General features: G+C 42.6%; 1 protein-coding gene across 1 annotated transcript in view; it reads right to left on the reverse strand.

The window, feature by feature from the left end:
• DOCK1 (dedicator of cytokinesis 1) overlaps window positions 1-13,880 on the reverse strand; it is a 293,238-nt gene that overhangs the window by 29,512 nt on the left and 249,846 nt on the right. Inside the window, exons 42-48 of the mRNA XM_064717058.1 lie at window positions 12,545-12,686; window positions 12,254-12,332; window positions 11,843-11,927; window positions 10,965-11,051; window positions 7,524-7,700; window positions 4,766-4,849; window positions 496-633 (exon numbers count right to left, since the gene is read on the reverse strand). Of these exons, the coding sequence (XP_064573128.1) occupies window positions 496-633; window positions 4,766-4,849; window positions 7,524-7,700; window positions 10,965-11,051; window positions 11,843-11,927; window positions 12,254-12,332; window positions 12,545-12,686 (792 nt within the window). The remainder of the gene's footprint in view (window positions 1-495; window positions 634-4,765; window positions 4,850-7,523; window positions 7,701-10,964; window positions 11,052-11,842; window positions 11,928-12,253; window positions 12,333-12,544; window positions 12,687-13,880) is intronic.

Here is a 13,880-nt window from a genome sequence, read left to right on the forward strand (position 1 = left end):
AACTGGAAGTAAGTTGCTGGAATGAGAAAAGCATGAATTTCAGTCCTTCTGAACCCATGAAGCAGGAGGTGTGTCTTTCTTGCCTGCCTACATTCAGTGAAGGTACAACCACATGCTCCCATAAAGCAGCACAGCTCTCCCTTCCCTAAGGGATTCCACCTAGGGAAAGGTGACATTCAGCTCTGGAAGGGCCCCTTTCTAAACTCATTTTTGTAACCCAAATCCTTCAGAACTGAAGGATTATCTTGACTTTCAAAGAACAGACTCAGGCAGTTTAGGAATTGCTCCCATGCTCGGAAATAAAAGCACCGAGGCTCCCTCAACATCTCTCATCTGCTCAGTATCCCATAATTTGATGATGACTGGGAACAACCAGGAACTCTTCATCTACACTGCTGTTAAATCAATGGAATCATCACACAGGAACAGAGAGCTGCTGTAACTCAAGGGAATTCCTGATGCTGGGGAAAGGAGAGATGGAGGAAGGGAACTCACGATGGCGCGGACGCCGTACTGCTTCTCCACCTTGTCCTTCAGCTGCCGGAAGCACGCCTCCATCCTCTCGTGGAACGGCCTCAGCGCCTCCGTCACCTTCTCCCCGTGGATCCGGATGCCTTCAGCCAGGAATGGGATCTGGAAAGCAGAATTTGGCTGCTCCACCCTGCCCAGCCCCTCCTGAGCCCAGGGATGGGCAAGGCTCCCACAGCAGGGAAAGAGCTCGTGCAGTGATAATAATATTAGCAATAAGAGCAATAGTAATAGCAATTATAACAATCATAACAACAACAATAATAATATTACAATTATAACAATTTAATTATATATAAAATTATAACAATATAATAGCAATTATAACAATCATAACAACAACAATAATAATAAAAATGACAAGAATTATTATTATGACCACAGTGACCATCATCATTCCTTGCATATGATGCCTGACAGGATCTAAACCCCTGTTCTCCAGGATTTCCCTTTTTTTTTCTGTATAACAAATTCCTTTACATTTAATTCAGCCCTAATTCTGCCCAGAAATCCCATGCTGGATTCATCCCACAGCACAAACCCTCCGGTGATATTCCATTCTCAAGCCCCCACAGATTCTGTACTTTAAAACACCAAACTGATGAATGATGGGTCTCACAACAGGTTATTAATACCAAATCCTTTCCCAGTTCCATGAGGATAAAACCCTGAAGACAAAAATAGTTTATGTTTTCTTTAATAAATGCTCTTCCTAAAGCTGCAAATGAGCTCCATCCTTGGACAGATATATATTGCAGAGCAATATTTATTAATAAAACATACAGTTTTAGATGCTATATAGCTCTTCTTAGAAAAAGTATTTTATTTTCTCTGGGAAGAAAACAGAAGAGGGAAAAAATTAAATTAATTCTCTTTTGTAACTGAAAATAATCATTTATCTTCAAGGCTTCTGTCACAAAATATCCATGCCGGCACAGGATTATATAATTAGTTCCTAGTGTGGAGGTGTAGCTGACCTTTGGAAATGTTTTAAGAGAGACATTTTCATTCCCACAGCTACCCAGACACACCATTAGAGTTTTCTACCTCCAGCTCAGGAAAAATATTTCCTCTTCCAGGTCCGTTTCAGCCCACACAGTGCTCTGATTCTAACTCAGATATTCTCTGCAGCAATCAAGCTAAGAGGCTTCTTCTTAATAATTCATAATTAAATCATAATACTGATTAAAAACAGATTTTTCTAATAAGACTGAGCAGCAATCAGAAGGAGCAGCTTTATTAGTAAGGAGAATAATAAATACACAGATGAATTACAGATGAACAAACTCGAGAAATCTTATCAAGATGGTTTGGCACTGTGTAAATGGACAGAGGTGCTTCTCCTGAAAGACTACAAAGAGAAGAATAATGACTTTTTTTTTTAATGTAGTGGCTTCTATGTATAAGCATATGGATTTGCACTTGACAAAAATTAAACATGAAGCCAGAAAGTTTCCCCTGCTCTCAATAAGTCAATGAATTTCTAAATTTACATAATTACCAGGCCACACTGTGACCCTCCTGTTTTGGAGGGATAATTGGTCACTTGGCTCATTTATTTTAAAGAACTGTTGACATTGGAAATGGATTTTTTTTAAACTGGAATTATTGAATTGAGGCATATGAGACCATTTGTGGGTAGAAAATGCACTGAAGAACCTGTCCTGGGGATCAGCCAGCTCCAGGCTGGAAAATTAAGAACAGGAAAATAAATGACATTATTTGTAGGGAAAAAATGTGGGGGGAGGGAGAAGGAAAAGAACAAGAACAAGGAGAACAACAAGAACACAAATAAGAACAACATGAAGAAGAAGAAGATGAAGAACATGAAGAACAACAACAACATGAAGAAGAACTAATAGAACAAGAATAAGCAGAACAAGAAGAGGAACAAGAACAAGAACAACAACAGCAGGAAAACAACAAGAAGAACAAGAAGAAGAACAATGAGCCCAAGGAGGAGGGGAAGAAGAAGGAAGAGAAGAAGGAGAAGGAGAGGTTTGTTAATCTTTTACAGAAACTGAAATTTATTAATGTCCCATGGCTTTGCTGCTGAGTCAGGATATTTGGCCTCCCTGTCCAAGACCAGTTAATCCTTAAACATTTATCAAGTGCAGGAAGAACCTTCCAACTGTGGTACCATTTCTGTTTCACCTTCTTCCAAACTCTTCCTGTGTCTCCTTTCCAGACACAGGGAAATGTGCTGATGATGCCTGACATGGAATTTGACACCTGTCAGAGGCAGAATTTTGCCACATTCAGCATATTCCCAATTAATTTGGCCTTGAAGAAAGGGCATTTTCTTATTTCACAACTCTGTTCTTGGCTGATTTTAAAATTTTATAAAGTTCCACTGCAACTTGAAATTATTCCCTGATTTGTTTCCCCTTTTTGTTTTTTTTTTTTTTAAATCTTGATCTGCTTGGCTGAAAAGACTGAAAAAATGACATTGATTTGAATTATTAAACTAATCTTTGAAAACAATCTTTCAGAGCAAGGGGATCATAAAATATGAGCATAAAACCTGAGTTTGGTATGCAGCAGTTCTTTCATCTCTGTAGAAGGAGCACAAGGTTTTGATTTGCTGTGGGATTTTTCTGTTTTGCTGTGCTGTAAATACTTTAGCTAAATTCAGAATGACTAATGTCATCAATCATTCATTTCTCTGCCTTAATTTCAATCAATCATTTCATTATCTTCATGTTAAAATGAAAGATCAGCTTGAAATGGAGCAGTTGCATGGGAACATTTTTTGCCTAAGTTGGAAAAGCACCAAGAAGGACAAAAATGGACATTGCTTTGCTAATGGAAGTTATCTGAATTAATAAGAGACAGAAACAAAATGTACACTTGAAGTTCACAGGAATTATATGAATTATGAATTCCACGGCACAGTGGAGAAAGAGGTAAGGAGATGAAAAAAACTGAATTTAACTGGTCAGCTGATAATACAATTGTCAGGCTGCTATTTCATATACCCAACTGATTTATGCAGCAGGGAGAAAATTCCATGTGATTACAGAACTCCAAGCCCCACGTTATTGAAAAATGAAATCTCCTTTTTGCTTTCCATCCCTGCCAGCCCAGGATGAATTCAGCCCCTCCAAGGCTTCCATACACATCCCTCTCCCAATATTTGGGAGCTGACTCCCACCTGGCTGGAAACTGAAGTAATTTGAGAGGAATTTTAAATTTTAGGATCCCTTAAATGTGTATGAAACATCCAAGGCAATTTAAAAGCACTGAAAGGGCTTTTAGTGACTCTTAATTTTCAGATATAAAAATAAATGTTGATCCCTTTTCTCTATTCTCTTGGTTCCTGTTGTTCTTGAAGTACAAAACTGATGGGAAATCATGTTTAAAGCCCTGAATAATTACAATACAATGTGATCAGCTGCCATACCTATTTTCAAATTGTGATATTATTTTAATACACAAATGTCACCAAAGTGAGCCTTTGCTGAGGGAAAGTGTGTTTGGAATTCATTTGAAGTTTCACTCTCAGAGGCAAAGGCACAGAGCTGACACCAAGTCAGTCTGTTGGGACCGAATTATTTTCCTCTATAGAACTTAAAGCTTATAAAATCTAATCTTTTCTAAAAGCTCACAAGAAAATAAATTTAAAAATGCCTTTTTTTTTTTTGTCAGACCAAAAGAGTTTTTTTACTCACTGATAGTTTTAAGGCCTTCAGAGAATATTCTATTTTTGAATTCTGCAGCTTTGGCTCTACTACCTGTAAGACTGAAATCTACGGAAATGTAAATTATTCCCTTTATTATAAAGACAGAGCTGAATATGAAAAGACAATGATTCACTTTCTTTTTCTGTGGGAAAAAACCCCCTATTTCCAATCAACCTGCTAAAAATAAAATTATACTGAGACCACAGAAAAATGTCCAGTATGCGACCATGGAACAAAACTGAAATTGTCTCTTGTTTGCCCTGAAAAAAATATTTTCTCATCTGATACAGATGGGAGATTGTCACTTACTGTGTTTACAAAAAAAAACAAAACAAGAAAAAAGAAAATACCTTGATCATATTTGTTCTCTGCAAGTTTATCAAAATGAGCAATTATGTCAGATTTGAAAAGATGAACTTTAACTCAAGCTCCAAGACAGATTTAAATGGCAAAGAAATGTATCCAAGGTGAGGATAATGTCTGAATTTCCTCCCAAGTGACACCAAGCTGTCTTTCCACAGCAGCTCTGCCAAACCTGACTTCCAGTGTTTTACCTGCCAAGCAATCAGATCCTTCAGCTTCTCAATCTTGTCATGATCCTCTGGATGCTCGTGCGTGTATTTTTCAGTAAAAAAAGCCTGATTGAGAGAGAGGGAGGAATGAGCCATTGTTCAGAAAATGAAACATCCACTACCAGAGGAATGAGCTGCAACGAAGATAAATTGATCAACTCAAAAATTCTGTGAAGTAACAGCTACAAACACAAAGTGAAAATTGTGGAATCACAGAATCACAGTGATTTGGGTTGGAAAGGACTTTAAATCCCAAACAGTGCCATCCTGTGGGACACCTCCCACTGTCCCAGGTGCTCCCAGTGTCCAGCCTGGCCTTGGGCACTGCCAGGGATCCAGGGGCAGCCACAGCAAATCTGGGAATTCCATCCCAGCCAGGAATTCCCAATTCCCAATCTCCCATCCAGCCCTGCCCTCTGGCACTGGGAGCCATTCCCTGTGTGCTGTCCCTCCATCCCTGTCCCCAGTCCCTCTCCAGCTCTCCTGGAGCCCCTTCAGGCCCTGGAAAGCCACACTGAGGTCACCCCAAAGCTTCTCCTCTCCAGGTGAACAATCCCAGCTCTCCCAGCCCTTCCTCCCAGTAGGGCAGGGATTCCTGGTGGAATCCATGGAATCCTGGTGGAATTCAGGGGACTCCTGGTGGAATCCAGGGGATTCCTCTGGAATTCAGGGATTCCTGGTGGAATTACAGGGAATCCTTCCAGGTTGGTAATTCAGGGATTTGGTGGAATCCCAGAGATCCTGGTAAAATTCAGTGGATTCCTGGTGAAACCAGGAGATCCTGGTGGAATTCAGGGACAATGTCAAGTGGAATTCAGGGATTCCTGATGGAATCCAAGGGATTCCTGGTGGAATTCAGGGATTCCTGATGGAATCCAAGATGGTGATCCTAATGGGAATTCAGGGATTCCTGGTGGAATTCAGGGATTCCTGTGAAACCAGGGGATTCCTGGTGGAATCCAAGGGATTCCTGGTGGAATTCAGGTATTCCTGATGGAATCCAGGGAATCCTGGTGGAATTCAGGGATTTTTGGTGGAATCCAGGAGATCCTGGTGGAATTCAGGGAATCCTGGTGGAATTCAGGGGATCCTGGTAAAATTCAGGGGATCCTGGTGGAATTCAGGGATTTTGGTGGAATCCAGGAGATCCTGGTGGAATTCAGGGGATCCTAATGGAATTCAGGGGATCCTGGTGGAATTCAGGGGATCCTGAATGGAATTCGGGATTTCCTGGTGGAATCCAGGGAATCCTGGTGGAATCCAGGGAATCCTGGTGGAACCCAGGGATTCCTGGTGGAATTCAGGGAATCCTGGTGGAATCCAAGGGATTCCTGGTGGAACCCAGGGAATCCTGGAGGAATCCAGGAGATTCCTGGTGGAACCCAAGGGAATCCTGGTGGAAATCCATGGAATCCTGGTGGAATTCAGGGGACTCCTGGTGGAATCCAGGGAATCCTGGTGGAATCCAGGGAATCCTGGTGGAATTCAGGGGATCCTGGTGGAATTCAGGGGATCCTGGTGGAATCCAGGGATTCTTGGTGGAATCCAGGAGATCCTGGTGGAATTCAGAGGATCCTAATGGAATTCAATGGGAATCCACGGTTGGTGAATTCAGGGTTTTCTGTGGAATCCAGGAGATCCTGGTGGAATTCAGAGGATCCTAATGGAATTCAGGGGATCCTGGTGGAATTCAGAGGATCCTGGTGGAATCCAGGGGACTCCTGGTAAAATTCAGGGGATTCCTGGTGGAATTCAGGGAATGCTGGTGGAATTCAGGGATTCCTGATGGAATCCAAGGGATTCCTGGTGGAATTCAGGTATTCCTGATGGAATCCAGGGAATCCTGGTGGAATTCAGGGATTTTTGGTGGAATTCAGGAGATCCTGGTGGAATTCAGGGAATGCTGGTGGAACCCAGGGAATCCTGGTGAAACCCAGGAGATTCCTGGTGGAATTCAGGGAATCCTGGTGGAATCCAAGGGATTCCTGGTGGAACCCAGGGAATCCTGTGAAATTCAGGGAATCCTGGAGGAATCAGGGATCCTGGTGGAATCAGGGGACTCTTGGTAAAATTCAGGGATTCCTGTGGAATTCAGGGGATTCCTGGTGAAACCCAGGAGATTCCTGGTGGAATTCAGGGGATCCTGGTGGAATCCAGGGATTCTTGGTGGAATCCAGGAGATCCTGGTGGAATTCAGAGGATCCTAATGGAATTCAGGGACTCCTGGTAAACAATTCTGGGGATCAATTCTGGTGGAATCAGGGATTCCTGAGGAATCCAGGGGATCCTGGTGGAATTCAGGGATTTTGGTGGAATCCAGGAGATCCTGGTGGAATTCAGGGGATCCTAATGGAATTCAGGGGATCCTGGTGGAATCCAAGGGATTCCTGATGGAATCCAAGGGATTCCTGGTGGAATTCAGGGATTCCTGATGGAATTCCGGGGATCCTGGTGGAATAGGAATCCAACGGGGATCCTGCGTGGAATCCGGGAATACCTGGGGAATCCAGGGATCCTGGTGAATTCAGGGATTCCTGTGAGGGAATCCGGGGAATCCTGGTGGAATCAGGGATTTGGTGAATCCAAGGGATTCCTGGTGGAACCAGGGAATTCCTGGAGGAATCCAGGGGAAATTCCGGTGGTGGAATTCAGAGGATCCTAATGGAATTCAGGGGATCCTGGTGGAACCCAAGGGAATCCTGGTGGAATCCAGGGGATCCTGGTGGGACCCTGGCGTTACCTTCTCGTAGTTGGCGAAGCCCCCCATGACGGCGGGGTCCACGATGCCGTTGAGCAGCATGGACAGGGGGTTGATGGGCAGGTTGGGGTCGCTGAGGTGCTGCTGCACCATGTTATTGATCTTGTCATTGGTCAGCTGCATGGTTTCTATGGCGTTTTCCAGCGGGCTGATCTCCACCTGAAACCCAAACCCAAAAGGAGAGATTTCAAACCAGGGCAGAGTTTAAAAACCCCATGGGCAGAAACATTCCAGAACTTTCAGAACTGAGGTTGTTGGGAGATTTTTAACCAATAATGACCAGAAAGGGTGACTGAGGTGTTTGGTATCTCTGTGCTGCAGTAACTGATATGATGATGGCTATCAGGGGAGGAAGTGAACTGCATTTTGCTGCTGCAGGAGGGATTACATCCCAGCACAGCACCCAGAAAGGCTCTGGCAGCAATCACGTGAGGTTTTTTGGAGGATTAAGGAGAACATCAGAGATTAAGGGTTGGTGAGTTTTAGCAGCACAAAGAAGATCCAGCTTAACGTAACAGTAAGAAAGAAATGATAACTTTAACGTGGATTTCCTGATGGAAAATGTAATCCTAAGCCGCTCAAAAATCAGGAAGATATTTTTGCAGTGATTATTTTGGTGTGTTTCCAAGGACATCGAGTTGAATATTTTGATGAGATGACATCTAAACTATCTGCTGTGCTTTTTTCCAAGAGGTCACATTTTCTTCATCTGACCATCGAGAACTGAAGGAAGAAATTTTCTTTCTACCTGGACTTTAATGAAGAGTCACCTCAGATGCCTTCATGAGGTGAATTAGCTCTTATGCTGTCTAAAACTTGCTTTATTTTAATGGACTGACCTCCAGGTACTTTTTATGCCCAGCGACGGTGTCTTTCAAAAAGTTCATGTTGAAAAAAAACAGAATTAAAATATTTTAAATGTTAGTGAATGGGCTGAAAATCAGTAACTTGCAGTGACCCAGAGTGTACAGTCCCCACTGGAAGCCACAGCCTGCTTGTATTAAAAAAATTATGTGGAAGGCAGAGGAAAGGAAGGTTAATTGAGGCCTGTGAGGAAAATGCAAGTGTGTATTTGATTACAGCCTCATTTACATAAATGCTACATAAACAAAGCAGCACTTCTACCTGGCTATCAGTTGCTTACCCCGTTTCTGAGAACCACTTATAATCAAATCTCTTTAGTTGTTACTCTTACACCTGCCAGCTGATTACATCAAGGATGTTTTAATTAGCATTTTGAGCAGCCTGCCTGCTGAATGCTGCTGGAGGCAGGGAAGGAGCCTGGTGGCTCTGCTGGAACGGGAGCAGGCCAGGCTCGGACAGAGCCCAGAGTGCCACAGGGGAATCTGGGCTGGGGAGTGAAGCCACATCCAGCCTCCAATTGGGCAAAACTGCTGGGAACATCACAGGCTAAATTTAGCATTCTGTCACTGGTATTAATGGCCTTATAACTGTGCAATAATGTGTTGATGAACCATTGCTTTTAAAGCTCTTGAGCATCTCCAGAAATTAGCACTCATTGAGCTGACAGCTTTTTGACTTTTCTGTAGCAGCAATCATGGCTTTCTTTCTCATTCTCTTTTCTTTTACTACTCTTGTAACACTCCCTCTAATTTTTTAAAAGCAGATGGAGAACTGCAGTTGCCATCTCACTACTACAAACTGGGCTTTGGAACCTGGTGAAAGTTATTTATGATAAGTGTAAAATCTGAGCCTTGCTCCCAGGGCCACTCTGGGCACTCCTCACTCTATCCAGGGAAAACAGGAATTACATTCTCCTGAGACATTTGTACCGAATTCCAAGATAAAAACAAAACAGAGATTAGCATTTGTGATTTTTAAATTCAAGTGTGATTCAAAATCTGATTTCTAATTCTCTGGCTTCTCCCTCTCCCCTACAACTTCTTGTTGTAAAGCAAATCAGATACAGAATAAGGAATGCTGGCCCCCAATTCCTTGCAGATAATGAACAGATTGCAAAGGTTTAGGAAAAAGTACTCAGAAGGAATTGGAAAAGCCAGCAGATTTAAAGCAACTCTGCATGTTCCTATGGGTTATGTAACATAATACACTGCATTTATGAAATTACTTCATTCTCTCAGCACTGATTTGATGTAATCTCACCTCTCCCTTTAACGATATTCCAGTTCCATCAATAAAATATGAAACATGCAGAGCTGCTGGAGTACCCTGGTGCTTAGCAAGGGATCAATAATATCTGTATCCATAATCACAATTTAGCATTACAGGGATGGAAACCCTGTGATCCTCCTTGCAGCATTTTAGCTGACAGAGATCTTGAGGAAAGTCAATACCCATTTTGTGGGAGCTGTGCCAGAGGAGGTCAGAAGTTATCTGCAGCAGCCTTCCCACACGTTATTAAGTTCCATTCTGCTGTCATTTCTCAGCTCTGCAGCGCACACAACCCTTGCTCCCAAAGGGCTGAGGGGATTGGTGCCCATTGGGGTGCCAGGCAGAGCAGGAGGGGGGCACACCAAGTGCCTGCCAGGCTCTGCTCTCTGCCCATCAGGACTGGCATCAGATGTGCCAGCCTTTACAAACAGCACTTCTTGCCATCATCAAGATAAATACAATCTTCTCCATCAGGGTTATATTGAAACTACGAAATTCATTAAAAATTCAATGTGTTTTATTCAGCTGCCTGTTACTGTCACACATCACATTCATATTCTGTTACTATAGATACCATAGTAATTTTCTGCATTACTTCTGTTCATCCAAATACAACTGTCCAACATAACCTCAATGGAGCAATGAAAAAGGTTTTAATTAATCATATGCAAATTGTTCTTTTCCTTTAAAAATAAGCCTCACAAGAGAGATTTCAAAAACGCAGTAACAATGTTTTTATTGCTACTTAAAAATTACAGCTGCATAAGAATAATTTAATCTTAAAGGCGTTTAATGGATATGTCTTATCTAAACAGTCTAAATGGTTGAACAGAGAAATGAGTAATTTGGAGTTACTCTGTGAGGTTGCTGAGGGTATATTTAGCTAAATATGGAGAAGAAACAAAAACAACCTTTAACCACGAGTGGCAGACATACAATGCCTTTGATTATTGGGGTATTTTGAATTAATGACAATCAAAATATCCAGCTCCTCGTTGATAAAGTTCAGGCTAGATTCTCTGGGCTGGAGCAGGGTTTCCCTGCACCACCTCAGGTCTCTCTTCACTCTGGGCACCTGCTGAGAGGCACAAATGCTTTCTGAAAGGGCATTGGAGAGCTGGCTGCATTCCCTGAGTCACCCTCAGCAGGTTCCCTCAGGATGTGCCAGGTCCAACCCCATGGATTCCTTGTTCACAGATCTAAGCACAGCCACTGAGACACACAAATGCTCCCTGGCTGTATAAAATCCCCATTTTTTACACAATCTCAACACAGCCAAGCTGATCTTACCATGAAAACTGATTTGACCTCAAACCACCTGAGGATCCCTGGTAATTTGTAGGCTGTCACGTAGATGGTTCTCTCAATCCACATGTTCTGCAAAGGGGACACAAGTGTCACATTATCAATGGGCAGCTGGGACCCCGAGCAAAGCCCTAAAACATCAGCAGCAGGACAAGGACCAAGGTATGGCAGATGTCACAGAGCCAGGGGGAAATTCCAAATGGAGAATGGAGCAGCACTGATTTAAATCTGGTATGTAACTTAGCAGGGAACAACTGCTCCCTTTCTGAAGGAGAATACCATGGAAAGATCCCCTGGTTTCACTGGATGTTTTTGGGTTGGAAAGGACCTTAAAATCCATCCAGTTCCAGGAGCAGGGACACCTTCCACTATCCCAGGCTGCTCCAAGCCCCATCCAACCTGGCCTTGGGCACTTCCAGGGATCTGCACAGCTGCTCAGGGCACCCTGAGCCTCCTGAGCCACCCTGACAGGCCCCCTCACAGCCCTCATTTTATTGACCATTAGATGAAACAAATTATTTTTTAAAAAAAGGCAAGAAAAAGAAAAAGGTATTAGTGACAAAAGATTTTCAGATGCCTGACTGGAATCTTCACAGCAAGACGCGTTTCAGGTGTAACTGTTTAAAATCCTTTCTCAGAAGAGCTATTTTTACAAAATAAATACAGCTTTGCCCATTTTTTTTTGTATTGGTATAAACGAGAACATGATAAATTGGCTTAATTAACTTTCTATGAAAAATAATCCCTTTAAACCTAGAAATTATTTCTCAACAAGCAAAAGATAATGAATGGCTCAGATGCTCAAAATAGAGGGGGATAAACAAGCAAACCAAAAGTGGTTTATTTTCTTCATAATTTCTTACTGCAAATTCGTTGTCTGGGTTTTTCTCTCCTTTTCGAACAGGTCGTGAATACTCAAAGCGTTGGACTTCATTCACCCTGTAGAAACTGAAAAGAGGGAAAAGAATCATGGAATCACTGAAAGGATTGGGTTGGAAATGACCTCAGAGATCATGCAGTTCCAAGCCCCAATGCACCATGAAAATCTAATGCTGTTTGTTTAGGAATGGATTCTAAATTCTAATATTAGAGGAAGTTAATGAACAAATATGGGATCACTATTTTCCAGTGGGTTGGACTGTGTGCCAATAGTAAAAATCACCATTAAATGCCCTCACAATGCCCATGCCCCTTGACTGTGCACAGATTCCTAATACAACAATAATGTGCTATAAAGGGGACAGAGAAAACAACAAAACCCAACCCAAACTCACCTCACTATTTGCTCTGACACCGGCCTGTGAAATTTCGAGGGTAAATCCAGTTTGGGCTTTACAGTGAAGCACTGAATATCTGAATTTCAGGGGTTAAGAAGTGAAAAGGGAATTTCAGTCACACAGAGCAAACAGCTAAACACGAACACAAACACACACGCAAAAAAGGACAAAACAACAAAATCAGTGTGTTACACCCGTCAGGGCAGAAGTGCAACAGGTTGGCCATAAATCCTTGACCTGAGATGCACTGGTTGTACTGGCTGTAGGGGGTGTACAGCCCAAGGATACACTGGCCAGAGGAGGTTTTGATGTCATCACCAGGGGGTGACGTCGTCTTCATCTTCTCGGCGTTGGGGAACTGCGTCAGCAGCCGCGCCTCAAAGTCCTCGCGGCGCTCGTACTCCTTGCCCCGGTAAATGAACACTTTGTTCTGCAAACACATGATGGCTCAGGTTTAACTTTCCTGTGTTTCCCATTCTGAGCTGCTTTAGTGTGTGGGGCTGGGCTCACATCAGGGATGCTGAGCTCTGTGCACAGAGCAGGGAGACAAAACAATTCCTGCTCCAGCTGGGCACCAAGGACAAATGATCCCAATCCCAGCCCAGGAGCACAAACCCCGTGGGCTGGAGAGAGAAAAACAAGCAGGGTGGGACTGCCTGGGCTAAAGCTGGGATGGGACAATGAACTGCAAGGTGCAAATGGAGCAGAACTGATCCCAGGGACAGAGCCCGTGCCCGGCCGTGCATTTTGGGGCCATTTTGGTTCATCTTGGGTGCAGCCCTGGCTGGGCTCTGGTGCTGCCCAAGGTGCATCCATGGAGGAGATGCTTTGGATAAATCCCTGCTTTATTCTGTAGCTCTGTCCAGCCTCTGTCCTAGGGCAGCCTGCACAAGGCATCCCAGGGGCACCCCCAGAGCTAAAACCAGTGCTCCCAGTACAGAACTGGGACCTCAGAAATGCTAACCAATGCTGTTAGCACTTCTCAGTACGAGAGGAATTTCTCACTCCTCACACTGTGTCGCAATCAATACTTTATCAATATCTTTTTCTCATCTCTAATTCCATCCTGGGATCATTAAGCCCATGTTTACCTTCAGGTATTTTTTAAAGCCACACTAAAATCACTTCAAAACATGATTTCAAGAATCTGTAGCATTGGTGGCCATTGAAAATATATTGAGAGAAATTACTACCAAATCCAAGATGTCTCCTCCACCTTCCACAGCTAATGATGGAATGGATGTCAATAAATAAACCGGATTAGGCTTCTTATACACAAACATTTATTCAAAGGCACTCAGGTGAGCAAAAAAGAGTAGCAGAGAAAAACAGAAACATAATGCAGATTTAAGGAGGAATATCCAAAAAAAGACTCACATTAATGGATTGGATTTCTGCCATTATAAACTTAAAACTTTTTATAACTTTAAATTTAAGTTTATTGTATTTGTAAGCATTGGTTTCTTCTTTGCCAATAAAGAAAATGAAGAGATATTTTACACAGTCCATTTACATGCTGAGCTCATTAAATTCTAAAGGAAAATGTAAAAGACAACTTGCATATTTTTAACTGATCAAACATATTAAAGCAAGTTTGGATAAAATTTGCATCTGAATATGCTTA

The sequence above is a fragment of the Zonotrichia leucophrys genome, chromosome 6 (assembly GCF_028769735.1).
Source record: "Zonotrichia leucophrys gambelii isolate GWCS_2022_RI chromosome 6, RI_Zleu_2.0, whole genome shotgun sequence".
Taxonomy (NCBI): domain Eukaryota; kingdom Metazoa; phylum Chordata; class Aves; order Passeriformes; family Passerellidae; genus Zonotrichia; species Zonotrichia leucophrys.